This window comes from Brachyhypopomus gauderio, unplaced genomic scaffold, assembly GCF_052324685.1.
Source record: "Brachyhypopomus gauderio isolate BG-103 unplaced genomic scaffold, BGAUD_0.2 sc77, whole genome shotgun sequence".
Taxonomy (NCBI): Eukaryota; Metazoa; Chordata; class Actinopteri; order Gymnotiformes; family Hypopomidae; genus Brachyhypopomus; species Brachyhypopomus gauderio.
Window position 1 is genome coordinate 932,501 of NW_027506898.1, and position 15,731 is coordinate 948,231.

The 15,731-nt window shown below is 42.6% G+C and overlaps 1 protein-coding gene across 6 annotated transcripts in view; it reads left to right on the forward strand.

The window, feature by feature from the left end:
• The window catches only part of rbm47 (RNA binding motif protein 47), a 28,146-nt gene extending 17,006 nt beyond the window's left edge, over positions 1-11,140 (forward strand). For 3 of the 6 annotated variants that reach the window (XM_076990666.1, XM_076990667.1, XM_076990668.1), the window contains exons 2-6: positions 1,923-2,647; positions 2,960-3,458; positions 4,883-5,089; positions 6,187-6,377; positions 6,890-11,140. In XM_076990666.1, the coding sequence (XP_076846781.1) occupies positions 1,955-2,647; positions 2,960-3,458; positions 4,883-5,089; positions 6,187-6,377; positions 6,890-7,138 (1,839 nt within the window). In that variant the 5' untranslated portion in view covers positions 1,923-1,954 and the 3' untranslated portion in view covers positions 7,139-11,140. Of the gene's footprint in view, positions 1-598; positions 708-1,922; positions 2,648-2,959; positions 3,459-4,882; positions 5,090-6,186; positions 6,378-6,889 lie in introns of those variants that run through there. The other 3 variants (XM_076990669.1, XM_076990671.1, XM_076990672.1) reach the window with 3 other exon arrangements.
• The last annotated feature ends 4,591 nt before the right edge of the window (positions 11,141-15,731 follow it).

Genomic DNA, 15,731 nt, shown 5'->3' on the forward strand with positions numbered 1-15,731 from the left:
AGTTTCTGTTTAACTTTACCCTTGCACAACCTCTGGCAGAGTTCCATCATGTCTTTTCCCTTCTGTTCTCTTGCTTCTTTTCTGCTGAGTCCTGATTCATTCTGTCTGTCCCTGCCAGTACAAATCAGTATATTTCGCTCGCCTTTCAATAATTTTCTTTCACTCACTGATTTGTTTTATAGACATCAACTCACAAATAGTATGTAGTAAACCACCTGATTCTGGCACTTGGTTTTACAAAAATTCAGATATGAACTCGTGGCCAACATAACCTGACAGAAACACTTGTTTGTCATTGCTGTAATGGCTTAATTTTGCTGTAACAGTTTCATGACTTTTCCTGTCATTGACTTCCACTCTGGTGCTAGAGGACCGAGTGCTTTGTTATATTTCACTATTACACTGATACAACACGAAGTGGGAAGAGGTCACATTTAGGTAATAGTCTCAGAAATGGGGATTATGATTGGTCTGTCCAGTTTCCTGGGTTTGTGATTGGCCAGTGTCTTATTCTTCCTGTTTCTACTTGGTCTTGAGCCAGATACTGATTTTGTGTAAGTGTGTGTGTGTGTGTGCGTGTGAGAGAGTGTGTAGGAGGAAGTGTGTGAAGTTTGCTTTAGTACTGCTGAGTGGTCTGTTATTCAGTCATCTTGCTCAGTCACATGCTTTCACAGTCAACCTCTTGGAACAGGCCATGAAACTTGCAGGTACTGTGTGTCCGTGTGTCCGTGTCTGTGTGTGGGGTTGTAAACTAACTACCTGAAGAGATTACCAATTGCTAACCTTTGCACTTTTCCTTCTTAAACTTTATAATGTGTTCTTGACCTGGGAGATGTGTGTGTATGTGTGTGTGTGTGTGTGTGTGTGTGTGTGTGTGTGTGTGTGTGTGTGTGTGTGTGTGTGTGTGTGTGTGTGTGTGTGTGTGTGTGTGTGTGTGTGTGTGTGTGTGTGTGTTCCCTGTTAAGCTGTGTCAGCCTGCTGTGCATATATAACCATGGAGCAATCACTAAGCAACCTAACCCCCACACACTCAGTATGGGGATCAAAGTCCACCGAACTGCCTGTGCTCAATCTCAGGGTTTGTCAAGTCAGAAGGAAACCAAACTCAAATCAACACAGCACTCCTCAGACTACTGTTTGAGCTGCTATAATGGTTTTGAAATTTGCTTTCAAATGAATGACAGCATAGTCAAGTGTGTGCAGAGCTGTTTAGAAGCTTTTATCTAATGATACAATTTTTTATTTGAACAGTTTGAACATTGAATCTGAACACTGCTGTGCTGTTGCATGTTGTCCCATTTGCGCTGTGCGATTCTGATGGTCTGGATCTATATGATGTTTGGGGTGAAATCTGAAATGGAGGATTGGGCATTTGAGTGTTTTTTCCATTCTGAGGAATGTAGATTCAAACAGCTTAGAGGGCATTAATAGGCAGCTTTAGATGGAGAACAGGATTTGTTTGTGTGTGTGTGTGTGTGTGTGTGTGTGTGTGTGTGTGTGTGTGTGTGTGTGTGTGTGTGTGTGTAGGTGGGGACAGTACCAGTTTGAGCATTTACATCTATAAATTTGTGATCAGTTGTTGATTATCAAATCTTTGCTAGTGTGAAATTAATGAGGGAGCAGCAACTGTTTGAGAGTGTGCCTTGAATCAGTGATAATGTTGCCGTATGATGTTACATATACAAACATTTCAAAGGCTTTGTCACGCCTCAAGTATTTAGTTGACTTAATCGCCCCCTTCTGGTATAAAAGGTTAACTTCAATTGATTTGTCTTGTGTAGCTTATGTAGTTTTAATTACATTCAAGCTGTCCACCATGTTTAGAGTTTATAGAATAATTCTGTTTATCTCTCCATACTCCATGAAATTATAAGTTTCAGTGATAACTACAACTCTGATCAAGTGTTTCTTTTCTTTCACAGAACTCCAGATCTGATTGGACGCTTGTGTCAGAATGACAGCAGAAGACTCCGCCTCTGCCGTCACCATGAGTAACTCTAGCCCCTCCTCCAATTCCAAGCCAGCCTCCAGTCATCCAATCCCCCATGGCTCTATTCCAGAGGGCGTGGCTGGAGCCCCAAACGAAGCTGACTTATTGAGCCTGATGGAGCGGACGGGCTACAGGATGGTGCAGGAGAACGGGCAGCGGAAGTACGGCCCGCCCCCTGGCTGGCAAGGCTCCTCCCCTCCGCGCGGCTGCGAGATCTTCGTGGGGAAGATCCCGCGTGACGTCTACGAAGACGAGCTGGTGCCGGTGTTCGAGGGCGTGGGGCGCATCTACGAGATGCGCCTGATGATGGATTTCGACGGCAAGAACCGTGGCTACGCCTTTGTCATGTACACGCAGAAGCACGAGGCCAAGCGGGCCGTGCGCGAGCTGAACAATTACGAGATTCGGCCGGGCCGCCTGCTGGGCGTGTGCTCCAGCGTGGACAACTGCCGCCTCTTCATCGGCGGCATCCCCAAGACCAAGAAGCGCGAGGAGATCCTGGAGGAGGTCTCCAAGGTAACGGAGGGGGTGCTGGATGTGATCGTGTACGCGAGCGCGGCAGACAAGATGAAGAACCGCGGCTTCGCCTTCGTGGAGTACGAGTCGCACCGCGCGGCCGCCATGGCCAGAAGGAAGCTCATGCCCGGGAGAATTCAGGTCAGATGTCCCCCCCCCCACTCTAAACTAACCTCAGTGTCACTTACACTTCAGGCTCATTTTGTACAAGTTACAATGTGAAACATGTAATGGCCAATAAGGCCAAAGAGATCTATAAGTGGGTATCAAGGAATCTAAGTGAGTGATCCGTTAGGTGGGGTGTTTCTAGATGAGAAAATGCTAAACAATCAGCTCTGGATTATTGGAATGCACTGATATATAAGTGAAATGCTCAAAACGACTCATTTGCAAGCAATCTGTCTCAGTGTCTTTTCATGACCTTATGACCTTTTGACCTTTCCGCACATGCAGCTCTGGGGTCATCAGATCGCAGTGGACTGGGCGGAGCCGGAGATCGACGTGGACGAAGACGTCATGGAGACGGTGAAGATCCTGTATGTGCGTAACCTGATGATCGAGACGAGCGAGGAGACGCTGAGGCAGACGTTCAGCCAGTTCAGCCCCGGCTGCGTGGAGCGCGTGAAGAAGATACGCGACTATGCCTTCGTGCACTTCACCGGCCGCGAGGACGCCGTGCTCGCCATGGACCACCTGAACGGCACCGAGATCGAGGGCTCGTGCATCGAGGTGACGCTCGCCAAGCCTGTGGACAAGGAGCAGTACACCCGCTACCAGAAGGCGTCCAAAGGGGCGGGGCCAGCGGCGGCGGCGGTGGGGGCGGGGGCGGTCCTGGCCAGCACTGAGGGGGCACAGCAGAACTACGTGTACCAGTGCGACCCCTACACACTCGCCTACTACGGTTACCCCTACAGCACTCTCGTCGGGCCCAACCGGGACTACTTCATCAAAGGTTGGGGGTGTTACGTCTTACTTTCCTTTGTAGGTAAATTCAGGGTTCAGTAAATGTTTAAAAATATCTAAAAATCAAATCACCTTTAATACAGCCCAGTGCCACCTGATGCCAATCACTCTGAATGAATTGTAGACTTTGGTAACCATGGTCGTTTCTTAAGATCTCAACTATGGTAACTGGTCTAAGGTTCTCACTGTTGCTGTACTTCCTGTTTCCAGCATGATGACTCCACCGTCTTGTCAGCCTAAATGACCATGAGAAGGACCACAATGGTGATTAGTTACAGTTGCCAGTCTATGTTCTTTAAAGATCTCTCTCAAAAATCTTTGAGTAAGATGATTAATGTTCAGGACTGTGCCATTGTTTGCACATAATTCCTATTATAATCTAGTCATGGGCAACAAATATAGATATTATATCTTAGGTAATGGTAATATTTTCTTATTGTGTAACATTTACCTTTAATTTACTGTCAGATTTCTTGTCAAAAAAGAAATTCCATAATTTAATATTATAAATTGCCCCAAACTGCTAACACTGATAATGTAAGCAAGGATGCTAAGGTAACATTATGCAAACTGGATTAACCGGTCCATTCTAACTTTTGCCCATTTTCACCCATGTTAGCAATTTTGGGTTCACCATTTTGGTTACTTCTTTATCGGTACGGCAACAAGGCTGATTGGGTTTCAGTTTGTGTCTGACTGCTTTGGGTCAGGGACCTACGGAGCACTTGAGATCCTCAGACGGTATGAACTGGTTCTCTGGGGCAAATCTGTGTTGTTCAAGAATTTTCTAACCCAAATCAGAAATTGCAGAGACTCGTGGGTTTTTGGTCGGCACCAATTGTTCCCCATCGATCATCGATCTAATCTTTGTTTGCTGTGTTGAACAAAGAGAATTGATTTCCCAGCCAAGCTTGTTTCATTAATCTCTTGAGCCATATTGGCCATTTCTCACAAAACATCTCCCATATTTTGTGACCTCTTCACTTTAACACATATTTAACTGCCCTACTACAACTCCCACTGTATTATAGACCCATTAAAGCTTACAAGACACTATTACTAGAGCAATAAAGAACACTCACTTAACACTACAGAACTGTAGTTAAAGATTATATCAGCAATCTTTAACATAGACACTTTACTGCTTATGTACACACAAGTGTGTATATATAGTGTAGTGTATGAGTAGGTCTATTGTAGGTCTAAAATTAAAGTGGCATTTCCCTGTCTTTGGCTGGTTGTGATAAAATCTTTTGAAGGACAGAATGCAGGTAAACGCCCCCAGTGTGTTCCAGACGTGTTCAGTCTGCCCATATCTCACAGGATATCACTCCGCTGCAAAAGCAACATGCTCCGTGTAGCCCCGTCTGTCAGTCTCTGAAGAGCGCCTCTCCCTGTCATTTGTATTTCAAGCAGGTACTGTAAGAGGCAGAGGCCGTGCTGGGGCCGGTAGCAGGGGCCCAGGGCCCCGCGGCTCGTACCTCGGCGGTTATTCGGCTGGCCGGGGCATTTACAGCCGCTACCACGAAGGAAAGACCAAGCAGCCGGACAAACCGTATGAGCTCATGCCTAATCTGGAGCTGGCGGCTGTTAACCCAGTGGGCATTAAGCCTGCCACAAGTCAGTGTGAAACACAGCTACATCCACCCACAGTGTGAAACACAGCCACATCTAGCCACACCCGCATTCACTGCTCAGCTCAGCTCAGTTATGAGGGGCAGACATTGCTACACTTCTCTCCTTTATTTAGTTTTTTTTTTCTTTTGCATTCAAAGTGGATGTATAGTCTGTAGGTCTTTAGTTTCCAGATAATTGAAAATATGTCACCACTAAAACGTTAATTATGAAATTAACTAGTCTGGCTTTGCTGTCCCCTACTGGATTGGAGCTGAGTAGAAATACACTACCACCACTTTTTTCTGTGATATTGCTGCATGCTTCATAACATAATGCTACCTTCCTGTACACATTTCTGATTTCAGAACCACTTCTGATTCTGATTCCATTTTCTCTTGTTCGTTCAAAGCTTATTCATTCTTCTTAAATGTCTTTTTAACATATATTTATTATGTTGGAGAGTTATGAGATTGTTTGGGCGAAGGGGTCCTTAATCACTTACTCATTTACTATGAAATCAGCAGACCTTCTGCCTTTCCTTTGAGCTGTTTGATCCCTCAGAGGTCTGATCTCAGATCAGTGAGCTTTCCTAACTCCTGACAGGAATATAGTGACGTCAGCTAATCCTAAATCTGAATCAACTGCACGAATGAAAAGGCGTTTTTGTCCATGAAAACAATGGAAGACCATGTGTGAGATTGGTGGTGTTAATCTTAAGCCGAGTCACTTGCCATAACTGAGCACCGGTCGTATGAGTCTGTGTCTCCTTTCCCTTGTCCCTCCTCTTGGGTTCCTCTGTCCTATAGGTCTTTCCTTAGCTGTTCACATTCTTCTGCACTGTATTCTGTACCCTAGCTTGAGAGGAGCGTTAAGTTTCTGCCTAACTTCCCTTTTTTACTGCATCTTCCACAGTGCTGTAACTTTATACATACGTAACACTCCTCACAGCTTGACAAATTTTGCATTACATGCAAATATAATGCATCATTTTACTTTGTTTACAAAAGGATATTGTGTGTGTGTATGCGTTGTATGCGTGTGTGTGTGTGTGTGTGTGTGTTTGTATGCGTGTGTGTGTGTGTGTGCGTGCGTGCGTGCAGTGGCCCTACCTGCTATAGGGGCGCAGTACCCTGCTGTGTTTTCTGCTGCTCCTGCTGCTACCAAGCTGGTGGAGGAAGGGAAGGTTCATGCGGTGGAGCACCTGATCAACCCCCTGACCCTGCAGCACGACCCCGCTGCGCCCGCCACTGCTGCGGTCATACCCACGGTCTCCACACCGCCTCCCTTCCAGGTACACTGCAGCTACTGCAGCATTAGACTCATGGCCCTCCTTGTTGACTGAGAACTGTATTATAAGCTATGGTGCACCCCAAATATTCATACATATGTGTGTATTTACATAAGTCATGTTAAATCTACAGTGAACTATAGAACAGGCAGTTCTGCATCAGCCATGCAGCTGTGTCTCCGCCCTTTTGGGCATTAAGGCTAACAATAAATAGCATTTAGCCTGTGAGTTATATTCCTTTCACACAATAGAAATATAATGATGTCATATTCACTACAATGACTCAGCATGTTCCAAAGACATTAGAACATCGTTCCATATATTTTGCCTCATCTCAACATCCACCTGTCGAGCAGATCACCTGTATCACTCCACAAGTGATACTGTACCATCATTTAAATGACTTCCAGCTACTATTTTTCCTCAACTTTTTCCTGTAACAAGCCTGTGTCGCTCCTCTCTCTCTCCCTCTTCCTCTTTCTCCCTCCGTCGTTCTCGTCCTCTCTCCCTCTCAGGGTCGCCCCATGACCCCGCTCTACGCAGTGGCTCATGGTGTCCAGCGGATCCCGGCGGCGGCCGGCCTGTACGGAGCCGCCGGCTACATGCCCATCGCTACCCACGCCAACACGGCCGCTCTGGCAGCCCTGCAGAAGAACGCGGCAGTGGCGGCGGCCGCCTACGGAGGCTACGCCAGCTACGTACCGCAGGCTTTCCCCACCGCCACCTTCCAGATGCCAATTCACGACGTCTACCAGACCTATTGACGCCACCAGCAGTGACCTGACGGCACCGTGCCAGACCTTCTAACCTGAAACACCACCTGAACTCTGCTGCGCTTTGGCTAGTCGTGACATACTGTATATCAAGCCCTCTGACTGCCCAAACCAACAAAAAGGACCGAAGACCCATTAGAGCCACTGATTCAAGAAACAAAAAACCTAAACCAACAGCTTCCCAGGACATTTATCAAACAGGTTTTAAACCCAAACGTTTTACCAACATCTTTGAGGTCCACTGGACTTTCTCACCTACTAACACAGGACAAACCCAGGACATAAACCTAAGAATAACCTAGACTAACCTTGACTCCTCTGACACTCAATTGGCTTTCCATGAGCTACTGACCTAACTCGTATACAGTCAAGCACAAGAACATTACATGCGAATTACTGTACCTCCCTAAACCAGCCTACAAGTGACTATTCAGTGTGGCCTCCTGATATGAATCAGTGTATGTGCTCATTTGACTAATTTGTCTCGTTTATAATACCTACTCTATGCAGTCTCATCTCAAGTCCCTAAAATGTGACTAAATGTCCAACCCACTGCTTCATCCACCTTCACACCACCTGTTAGTCAGGGCTCCACGTTTCACTACTTCTGTGGTTCCTCAATATGTCTGTGGTTCCAAAATTCAGGAAGGAACCCAACGTCCTTTTTTTCTGATTAATCTGGACTAATTCTGCATGTGTTGAGCACAGAGTACCAGGTCTTGAATAACTTGTTATTTTAATCTAGATAACTGAAAAAACCTGTGGTCACAACAACAGGCACGATAAAAACCAACCAGCATGAAGCAATTTGTGCGTTACTCACTCCTTTACAAGAATTTCAGTGCTTAAATCAAACCAGGTCACACAAAGAAGTGCTAGGTCCTGTACAAACCCTAAACCTCCTTCCCTCCTCCAGGGTCACTCCCATGACAATAAGAAAACAGAAGGAATGTTGTTCTTTTTCTGAACTTCAAATACAGCATATTTAATTTCTCTATTTGCTTTTTTTCTGGAATAAGAAGAAAAATGCTGAAAAAAATATTAAAAACGCACAAAAAGAAGAAAAAAGTTCTACAACTGCTGAGCAGAAATAAGACCACTGAAGAGAGACAATTCAAAGTATTCTATGACGGCAATGTGTTTTATTTTTAATACTTACGCAGGATTCTGAATGTTGTTTCTTGAAGATATCGCCTACTATCCACTAGGATGTCTGACTCCAAGTATGAATAACAAAATTTTTATTCTTTCATTCTCTATAGCATATTTGATGTTGTTTAATTCTTTAAAAGAAAGTGTATAGTTCACTATTGTTCAAAGGTTTTGAGATTAGAGTTTATTGCATGGATTTTTAAAGCTTGAACCTTATAAAACTGGAAGAAAGAAACAATGGAATCCAGGAACACATACAGTGTACAGCTCATATGCACACAGCCCAGACATTTACCAAACATATTATCTCTCAGAAAGAGTGAAATACCTCCATCAGAAATAGTATTTTAAGATGCAACTTCTTACCACTTACAAGTGGAGTCCTGGCAGACATGCTGTCATTTGCGTTATAGTTCAGGATTCAGGGGTTCTGACAAATAAGATAAACATACATTTAGGCCCAAATTGGCATTCTGTGTTTTTTTTAATGGTTTTTCCACTATATCGTGAATGTACTGACCAGACTGAAGAAGGTTATCATAATGTGTGTGTGTGGTGTTTTTTTTCCTTTTTTGTTTGTTTGATTGGTTTTTTTTTTTAGATGTAGACCTTTCATACGGTGGTAATAGTCATGTCATGTTGTGCCACTTGGTTTCAATTAGATCCAGGCTACCAGCTGACCATGGCCAAATTATTCCTCGTCTGTGCAGTCTTTGTGTTTTAGACCAATTATCAATACCATCCCAACTCAGTTTCCAAATTGACACTATTGTGTTTATCAAGAAAACAACTTATTTTTTAAAGGTGCCATGGAATTCCATTTTATTGGCTCATGAGCAAAACATAACACTTGTTGCCCATTTGACAGAAAGATGTTTATATTATGTATTTACTTATTTACATTAGCATTTTAAGGCTTTTTTGTGTGCGTATTTTCTGAGAACAAAAATATATATAGTAAGTATAGTTTTTTCTTTTTCTTTATCATAGTACATTCTATGTTTGGGTGACCGTCCACAGTTAAAAAAATTTTTATTTCCTTCTGTGTGTTTGACAGTTTTGTCTTTGACACTCCATATGGTAGAGTGTACGGTAAAGACATTTGAAGTTGCAGTGAGGTGCACTTATTATAGAATGCGAGAAATGTTTGAAAAATTAAAATGTGTGTTATTAGTTTGTGGTGTTTGCATGTGAGTGTTTGTCCTGAACTGACGAACAGGCACTTTTATTCTTCGAGAGGTATTTTATACAAAGTCTTGCCCCCTGGAAAAATTGGGACCAAACTGGGACCAGGGAGTTCTGGACTATTCAGAGGTTATATTTTTCATGCATTTTCTCTGACTACTGTGATCATAGTTATGGCCTCTCTAAACCTGCTGAATGCCACTATGCCTTTTAGTGTTGTCCATGTTAAGACTTTGTCCAGCAGGTGGAGCTATCAAGTAACTGTACACCAGAGCGAGTGAGTGTCAATCACTCCTCAAAAGCTACACAGAAGACTATTCTCTGGTCAATGAATGTGTGAGTATATACTTGGGATTATTCTACAGTGGGTCCCTATTTAACTCTTAATAGTGCCTTTTCTCCCCAGTGGACAAAAACTTTCTTGTGCAACTTTGAAATGGCCTTCTGATGGCTTTATCTGTGCCTGCTTTTATAAGCATTTATGAAACCAGTAGGTGAACCTCAGTGTCTAACTGTCTGAACGACCACTTCATTATGTATTCTTAAAGACCGTGTTATGTCACAAATGTACCATCCCTGTGAACTGAGTAGTATTAGCAGAGATGGCTTCACTACTCTGTACCTCCCTGTCACTCCTCTTCTTTCCTTAGACAAGGTGAAGGATTTGTGTGCATTACTGTTATGTTGTGCTTTGTTATATATATTTTTTGTGGGAGGGCATGAGAGTTAGAGTTTTGCTGCTTCTAGGGGTATTTTTTTTCCATATAGCATTTTTTTGTTTGTTTGTTTGTTTGTTTTTTTTGCTTTGGCTTTTGATCATGGCAATAGATGAGTATAACCTGCGTGGTAAGACTGAGCAACATTTGCGTGGGGGGAGGGGGCGACTAAAGGGTCAGTCCACAGTCAGAGCAACGACACTCCCATAAGATGAGACCGCAATGTGAAAACTAGCCTCGCACGAATGCACGCGCATACACACAGTAGACACACCTCGTATTACTGAGCTCTGTGGAATCTCTCCCCAAACTGTGTACATGCACATAAGAATATGAGGAGTACTCTGACAGCATGTGGGCTGGGCCTTAAGAAGACCCGCCCCCTCAATAGGCTCTTGGAGTCTTTTATTATGACAAAAACCGTCAGGATATATTTAATATATACATTGCATTGTTTTGTTTATGAAGTAAGAAGAAATGCTATAATATATTTGAAGTGAACATTTTTTTCTTCCTTTATATGCGACTTGTTTAGAGAGTAAAATGTTTTGCCAAAGTGTTTGGTAGTGTGTGAAGAGATAGAAAAATGTTTTTATTTGTGGATTTTATTTTTTTGCAGATGTACTGGATACAGAGGCCAGTTTTAAATGTTTGCTGACCCCAAGGGGTCATGCATCCACTGAAAACAGTTTGCTTCCTATCGCGATCATTTCATTAACACTACATATGTAGATTTTGAGCTTTTTTCTTGCTCCTTCAAACTAAACGAACAAGACTTTGTTGGCTGTAGAGATTTTAGATCTTGCCAAAATATTTCTGTCTCTTTATAGATCTTTTTAAGAACTGTTTTCTATCATGCGATATTTGTATAAGGCTTTTCCTGCAATATTTTAGGCTATTTATAGCAGTTCAGTAGATAAATAAAGCATTTTCAAAAATGGATGGATTTCTGTGGGTTTTTTCCCCTCCTGTTTGGCCTTTCTCACATTATGTTCTCACCGTGCTATAATGTTGCTACAGTAGATTTCTGTCATGTGCAATCTGGGATGTGGTGAAGACACTTGCAGAGCCTTCTATAGCCAGTTCCAGAACCTTCTATAGCCAGTTCCAGAACCTTCTGTAGACAGTTCCAGAGTTTGTAGTGGTACCATGGGTCATAGCACCCTGTAAGTCTGTTTTTATTCCTTCATGGGATTCTGCTGAACACAGTTTAGCAGTAGATAGCAAGTAAACAGTTCTCCATACACTCAGTGTAACAGACTTGTATAACAAAGTGCAAATATTGACAAGATTGTTCAAGAAGGCTGAAGAAGTGGATGAAGACCTCCAAATTTGTGAATTATAGAGCAATTTTTTCTGAAGCCATTTAGGCCCTATAGACAGTTCCACAGTTCTCTAACCCTAGTGTGTTGTAGACGTGGATCATCCAAAGCTGTGGAACTGTCAAGAGAGCTCTGAGGACTGGGTGGAGAACAACTGTTATAGGGCATCTCCACTTGAGAATGGGATGGGGCTAGTAGACCTCTGGACAGTATTTGATCTTCCCTGTACAATCCCACCAACAGCAACAGCTGTCAAGTCAGTCTTACAAGGTGAGAGAAAGCTGTACACTAAGAACAAATAGGAGACACTAAAAGTGCCAGATTTAAAATGGTCAATAGTGATGCATCTGGAGCTTTGCGCTGGTGGAACTGTCAGAATAAGAGTCCTCAACCATGGCTGAAAATCATCAAGCTCCAGAAACAGCAAGTTAATTATGGCTCACATTAGAGATGACAAATAGAGTGTTGAGGAATGCTTTAAGTTGAGTTACTTAAAACCTTTATTGTGAAAAGCTGTAGTGGCATAGTACATCATGCATTTAAGTTGAGCATAAGTTACTTTCAAATAAGATATAATTTAAATATAAATGCATTATAGATACATGGTAAATAGTGAAATTCCATTATTTAAGAGAGATGTAGTGATATCAACCACATGGTGGCAGGATATTGCTTTGTTTCTACTGTATGTGAATATTAGTGTAGGCTCAGTTTTCAATTACCTATGCTACAAGAGACTCACTTCCACACTCTGCAGCCCTGAAATCTGACCAGCAAAACACTAAGGCAGTTTCAGAAACATGGGCACTGACATCTATGTTCATGAGGATGACCAAGGATTTTCATAAATCTTGCTGTAGAATTGTTCAAATCAGTTGGAAGAAGTCCTGCATGAGGCTACATATCACAATACATGGGGCTGGAATATGTCCAGCATAGATATACTGGAAGGTGAAAGAGAGGGAACTGATGTTAACCAGAGGAACAGTGGAGAACAGGAGTGGGTGAAACAATTAGTGAAACAAATGGAACTGGGCAGAGAGGAAAGGTAAGACGTCAGCTGACAAGGTGTTTTGGAGGAGTGTTAATGATGATTTCAAAGGTGATAATTTAACTAATTTGCAGGGAAAGTATCCCTGGAGAGTATACTGATCTATGGAGAGTAAGACCATTTGCAAATGTAGAAATACAAGATTTGGTATTATGCTATAAAAGGAAAAGGGACAAGGTGAGTAGGTGCGGAGGAAAGAGAGGGAGTTAATAATTTTGCAGGAACAGCTAAAGCATATGTTGGTCGTATTGAGAAGAACTTCAGAAAACTTCAGGAGGTCTTCAGGAAAGGATGAAAAGCATTGATGAAGGCCAACATTTTAGAAGTCCATCCAATCAAAATTGACAAAATACAAGTCCAAGTCAAGTCATGAGTCCTTAGGTTGGAGTTCAAGTAAACTCATGAGTCTATTGGCAAGAGTCCCACTCAATACTAGGATAAGCTTAGGCACAGGAGATGGAAAATTACTATTTTATATATTGGCTAAGTGGCTAATATAAATTAAACAAATCTATCTGGATGCGTTTTCAGGTGCCTTATGAAGTTTCATGTGGTCATTCCAGTGTCTTGTTTCCCACTTTACGTATATGTTGCTGTCTTTCAGCTATATCCAAGGATTTTAAATTCGCTATAGCCAAAGGCTACCACGTAGTTCTCCAGCTGAAGCCGTGCCACAGTCATTTGTTTACATTTGACACTTCTCTTCGATGTATCGCTTGCGATAAGCAGATTTTGTATTACGTCACAAGAAAGGGTCTGCATCCCAAATCACCAAAACAAAAGTAATGTAATAATGGCATCATAAACACACAAAGAAAGTATTTTTGCTATAAGTTTCGCATACAGCGTCTGGATAATGGACTGACTCTTATTGTTCATGAGTTTTTTTGGACGAGTCTGGGTCGAATCGAGAGTAAAAAAAGCTAATACATGAATGGATGACATGACAATGCTGACAATTACTGTGTTAAAAACCCGGCAGTTTCTAGAGACGTTCATAATATAATCAGTTATAATCTTAGGTAGGTAAAGATGAAAGTTAAACCTTGTAGATGTAGATCTTTGTCAATTGTCAAACTGTGGTACCTATAGTTTGGCTTAGAGCCTCATATTAGATGGCCTCTAATGGTGTTTGAGGTTGCGATTTCTGAAGTAGAGAGCCTAGAGAGGATGATGAATAAAGCTATAAACAAGTAGCTAGTTGTCTAAGTCATGTGCCATGGTGTGGGAGAGGGGTGTTGTTGTTACCGCTCAGAAGTTTAGCTGAGCAATGTGCGTGAGATGATTTTGTGAGGGTCTAGGGACACAGCGATAAACACGACTGTAGCAGTCCCAAAAGTAGCAAGAAGGTAGAATCCATGTGATGCAGTTAACTAAGAGAGCACAGAAAAACAGGGCTGTGTTGGTCAGGTTCAAAGTGGAAGATCAAGGTTTGGGTCAGGCGGTTTGTGGGAGTCATTTAATGAGGCCATATCACCAGAGAGCAGTTAATGATTGCTAGTTTTATTCATGAGCAGGAAGAATCAGTCTGGCTCACAATAGCAGCTTTGCAGGGAAAACAGACAATGGTTTAGTTGAGAACATATTAGCAAAGCCGAGAATCGCCTGAAGAGAGCTGTGCATGTGAGTCATTGAGTCATGTTACATTTTTCACTTTGCAACTCCCCTGCACAGTGGGTAGTTGAAGACCTGACTTGTAAAGGACATGTTGGGGTTGAGACACTGAAGCATACTTTATCAGTGTGTAATATTAGTTTGTCACAGGGATGCTACACATGGAGGCAGACGCGTTGATAATTAGCATGTTTACTTCATATGTGAACAGAGGTTGTGTCTGTAGTACAGCAATTATGCTTGTGTCTAAGGTGTATTGCATTGGCAAGTAAGCACAGGCAATCGGTAGATTGGAAATTGGCAGCAGATTTAGGTAGAAAAGTTCAGGTCTCACAGTGTATTAATTTACCAATGCTGTAGGTGGATATGGCATTGTACTTTGAAAGTTAACACTTTATTTTATGGAATTAATATAAAACTCTATAAGTATGCAGTTGTGTCATGCTGCCTAAACGTCCTGCTGCTCCAATGTTAACTTCCACGATGCCTTAGACCAGGGGTGCCCATTACGTCGATCGCGAATGTGGGTAGATCGCATGACATTAAAAAGTAGTGGATGAATGACAGGCTATCGTCTATCTGCACTGACACATACACCGCCCCGGTAACAATTCACGTTCGCCACCCCCTCAAATCTCACTCTAAGCGATCTTGAAAAGGTAGATCTTTCTGACTTGGTCATCTTATAAGTAGCACCCCTGCCTTAGACAGTCAAGAGGAACGCTGTTCACTTGAATCCACCAATCCAGGAAGTCTCCTGTGATCAGCATTACCTGAGAACTAACCTTTATCACCTGAGTCTCATTATCTCAATGTATAAAAGTTTGTCCAGTCCTCTTCCTCATTGAGAGGTACTGTTTGTGATTGTACCTCATGGTGATTGTACTGTCATGTGAGCATACTTAAGTGCGTTTTTGGCAATCTGGCTTTGAACTTGCCTGTTTTCTGGATTATTTTGGATTTGCCCATGTATGCTCTGGCTGATTCTAAACGTTACCTACCTCTGTTTATTCTCTGGAAAATCCCTTTAGTTATTGTTTGCCCTGTTCTGTTCCTGACCAATGCCTGCTCTCTGTTCATGTCAGATTGCCTTTACTTCGGTAAAGTTTTAGAGTTGGCTCTCATCCACGAGTGTCTGCGCTTTTCTGTCCCATGACAAGTTGATGATGCTTTGAATGGAAAAAGCTGAAATATGCAGACTTGGCTTAGGTGAGAGAATGTGGGTGGCAGGCATATATAAGGCCAGTAGAGATAAGTGCTAGGGGATTTATAGCTGTCTCCACATCCTTGCTTCTGGAATTTGGTTTTCGAGGCTTTAAGCTAAGAGTAGTTAGTCAGAGGCTGTGGATGAGGACAGCACAGACTAGTTGGGGAAATGCATCAGAAAAATGGAGTGGCAGGTTGTTGGTTATTTCAGATACGTGGGGGACTGGGCATGTGAAAGGATTGTCATCTCTAGAATGGCAGAGAAGGAATAAGATGAGACAGGTGGCACTGGGAATGCAATAATGCTCCTGTGTCTCACCTGGTTGTGTATGTTATAA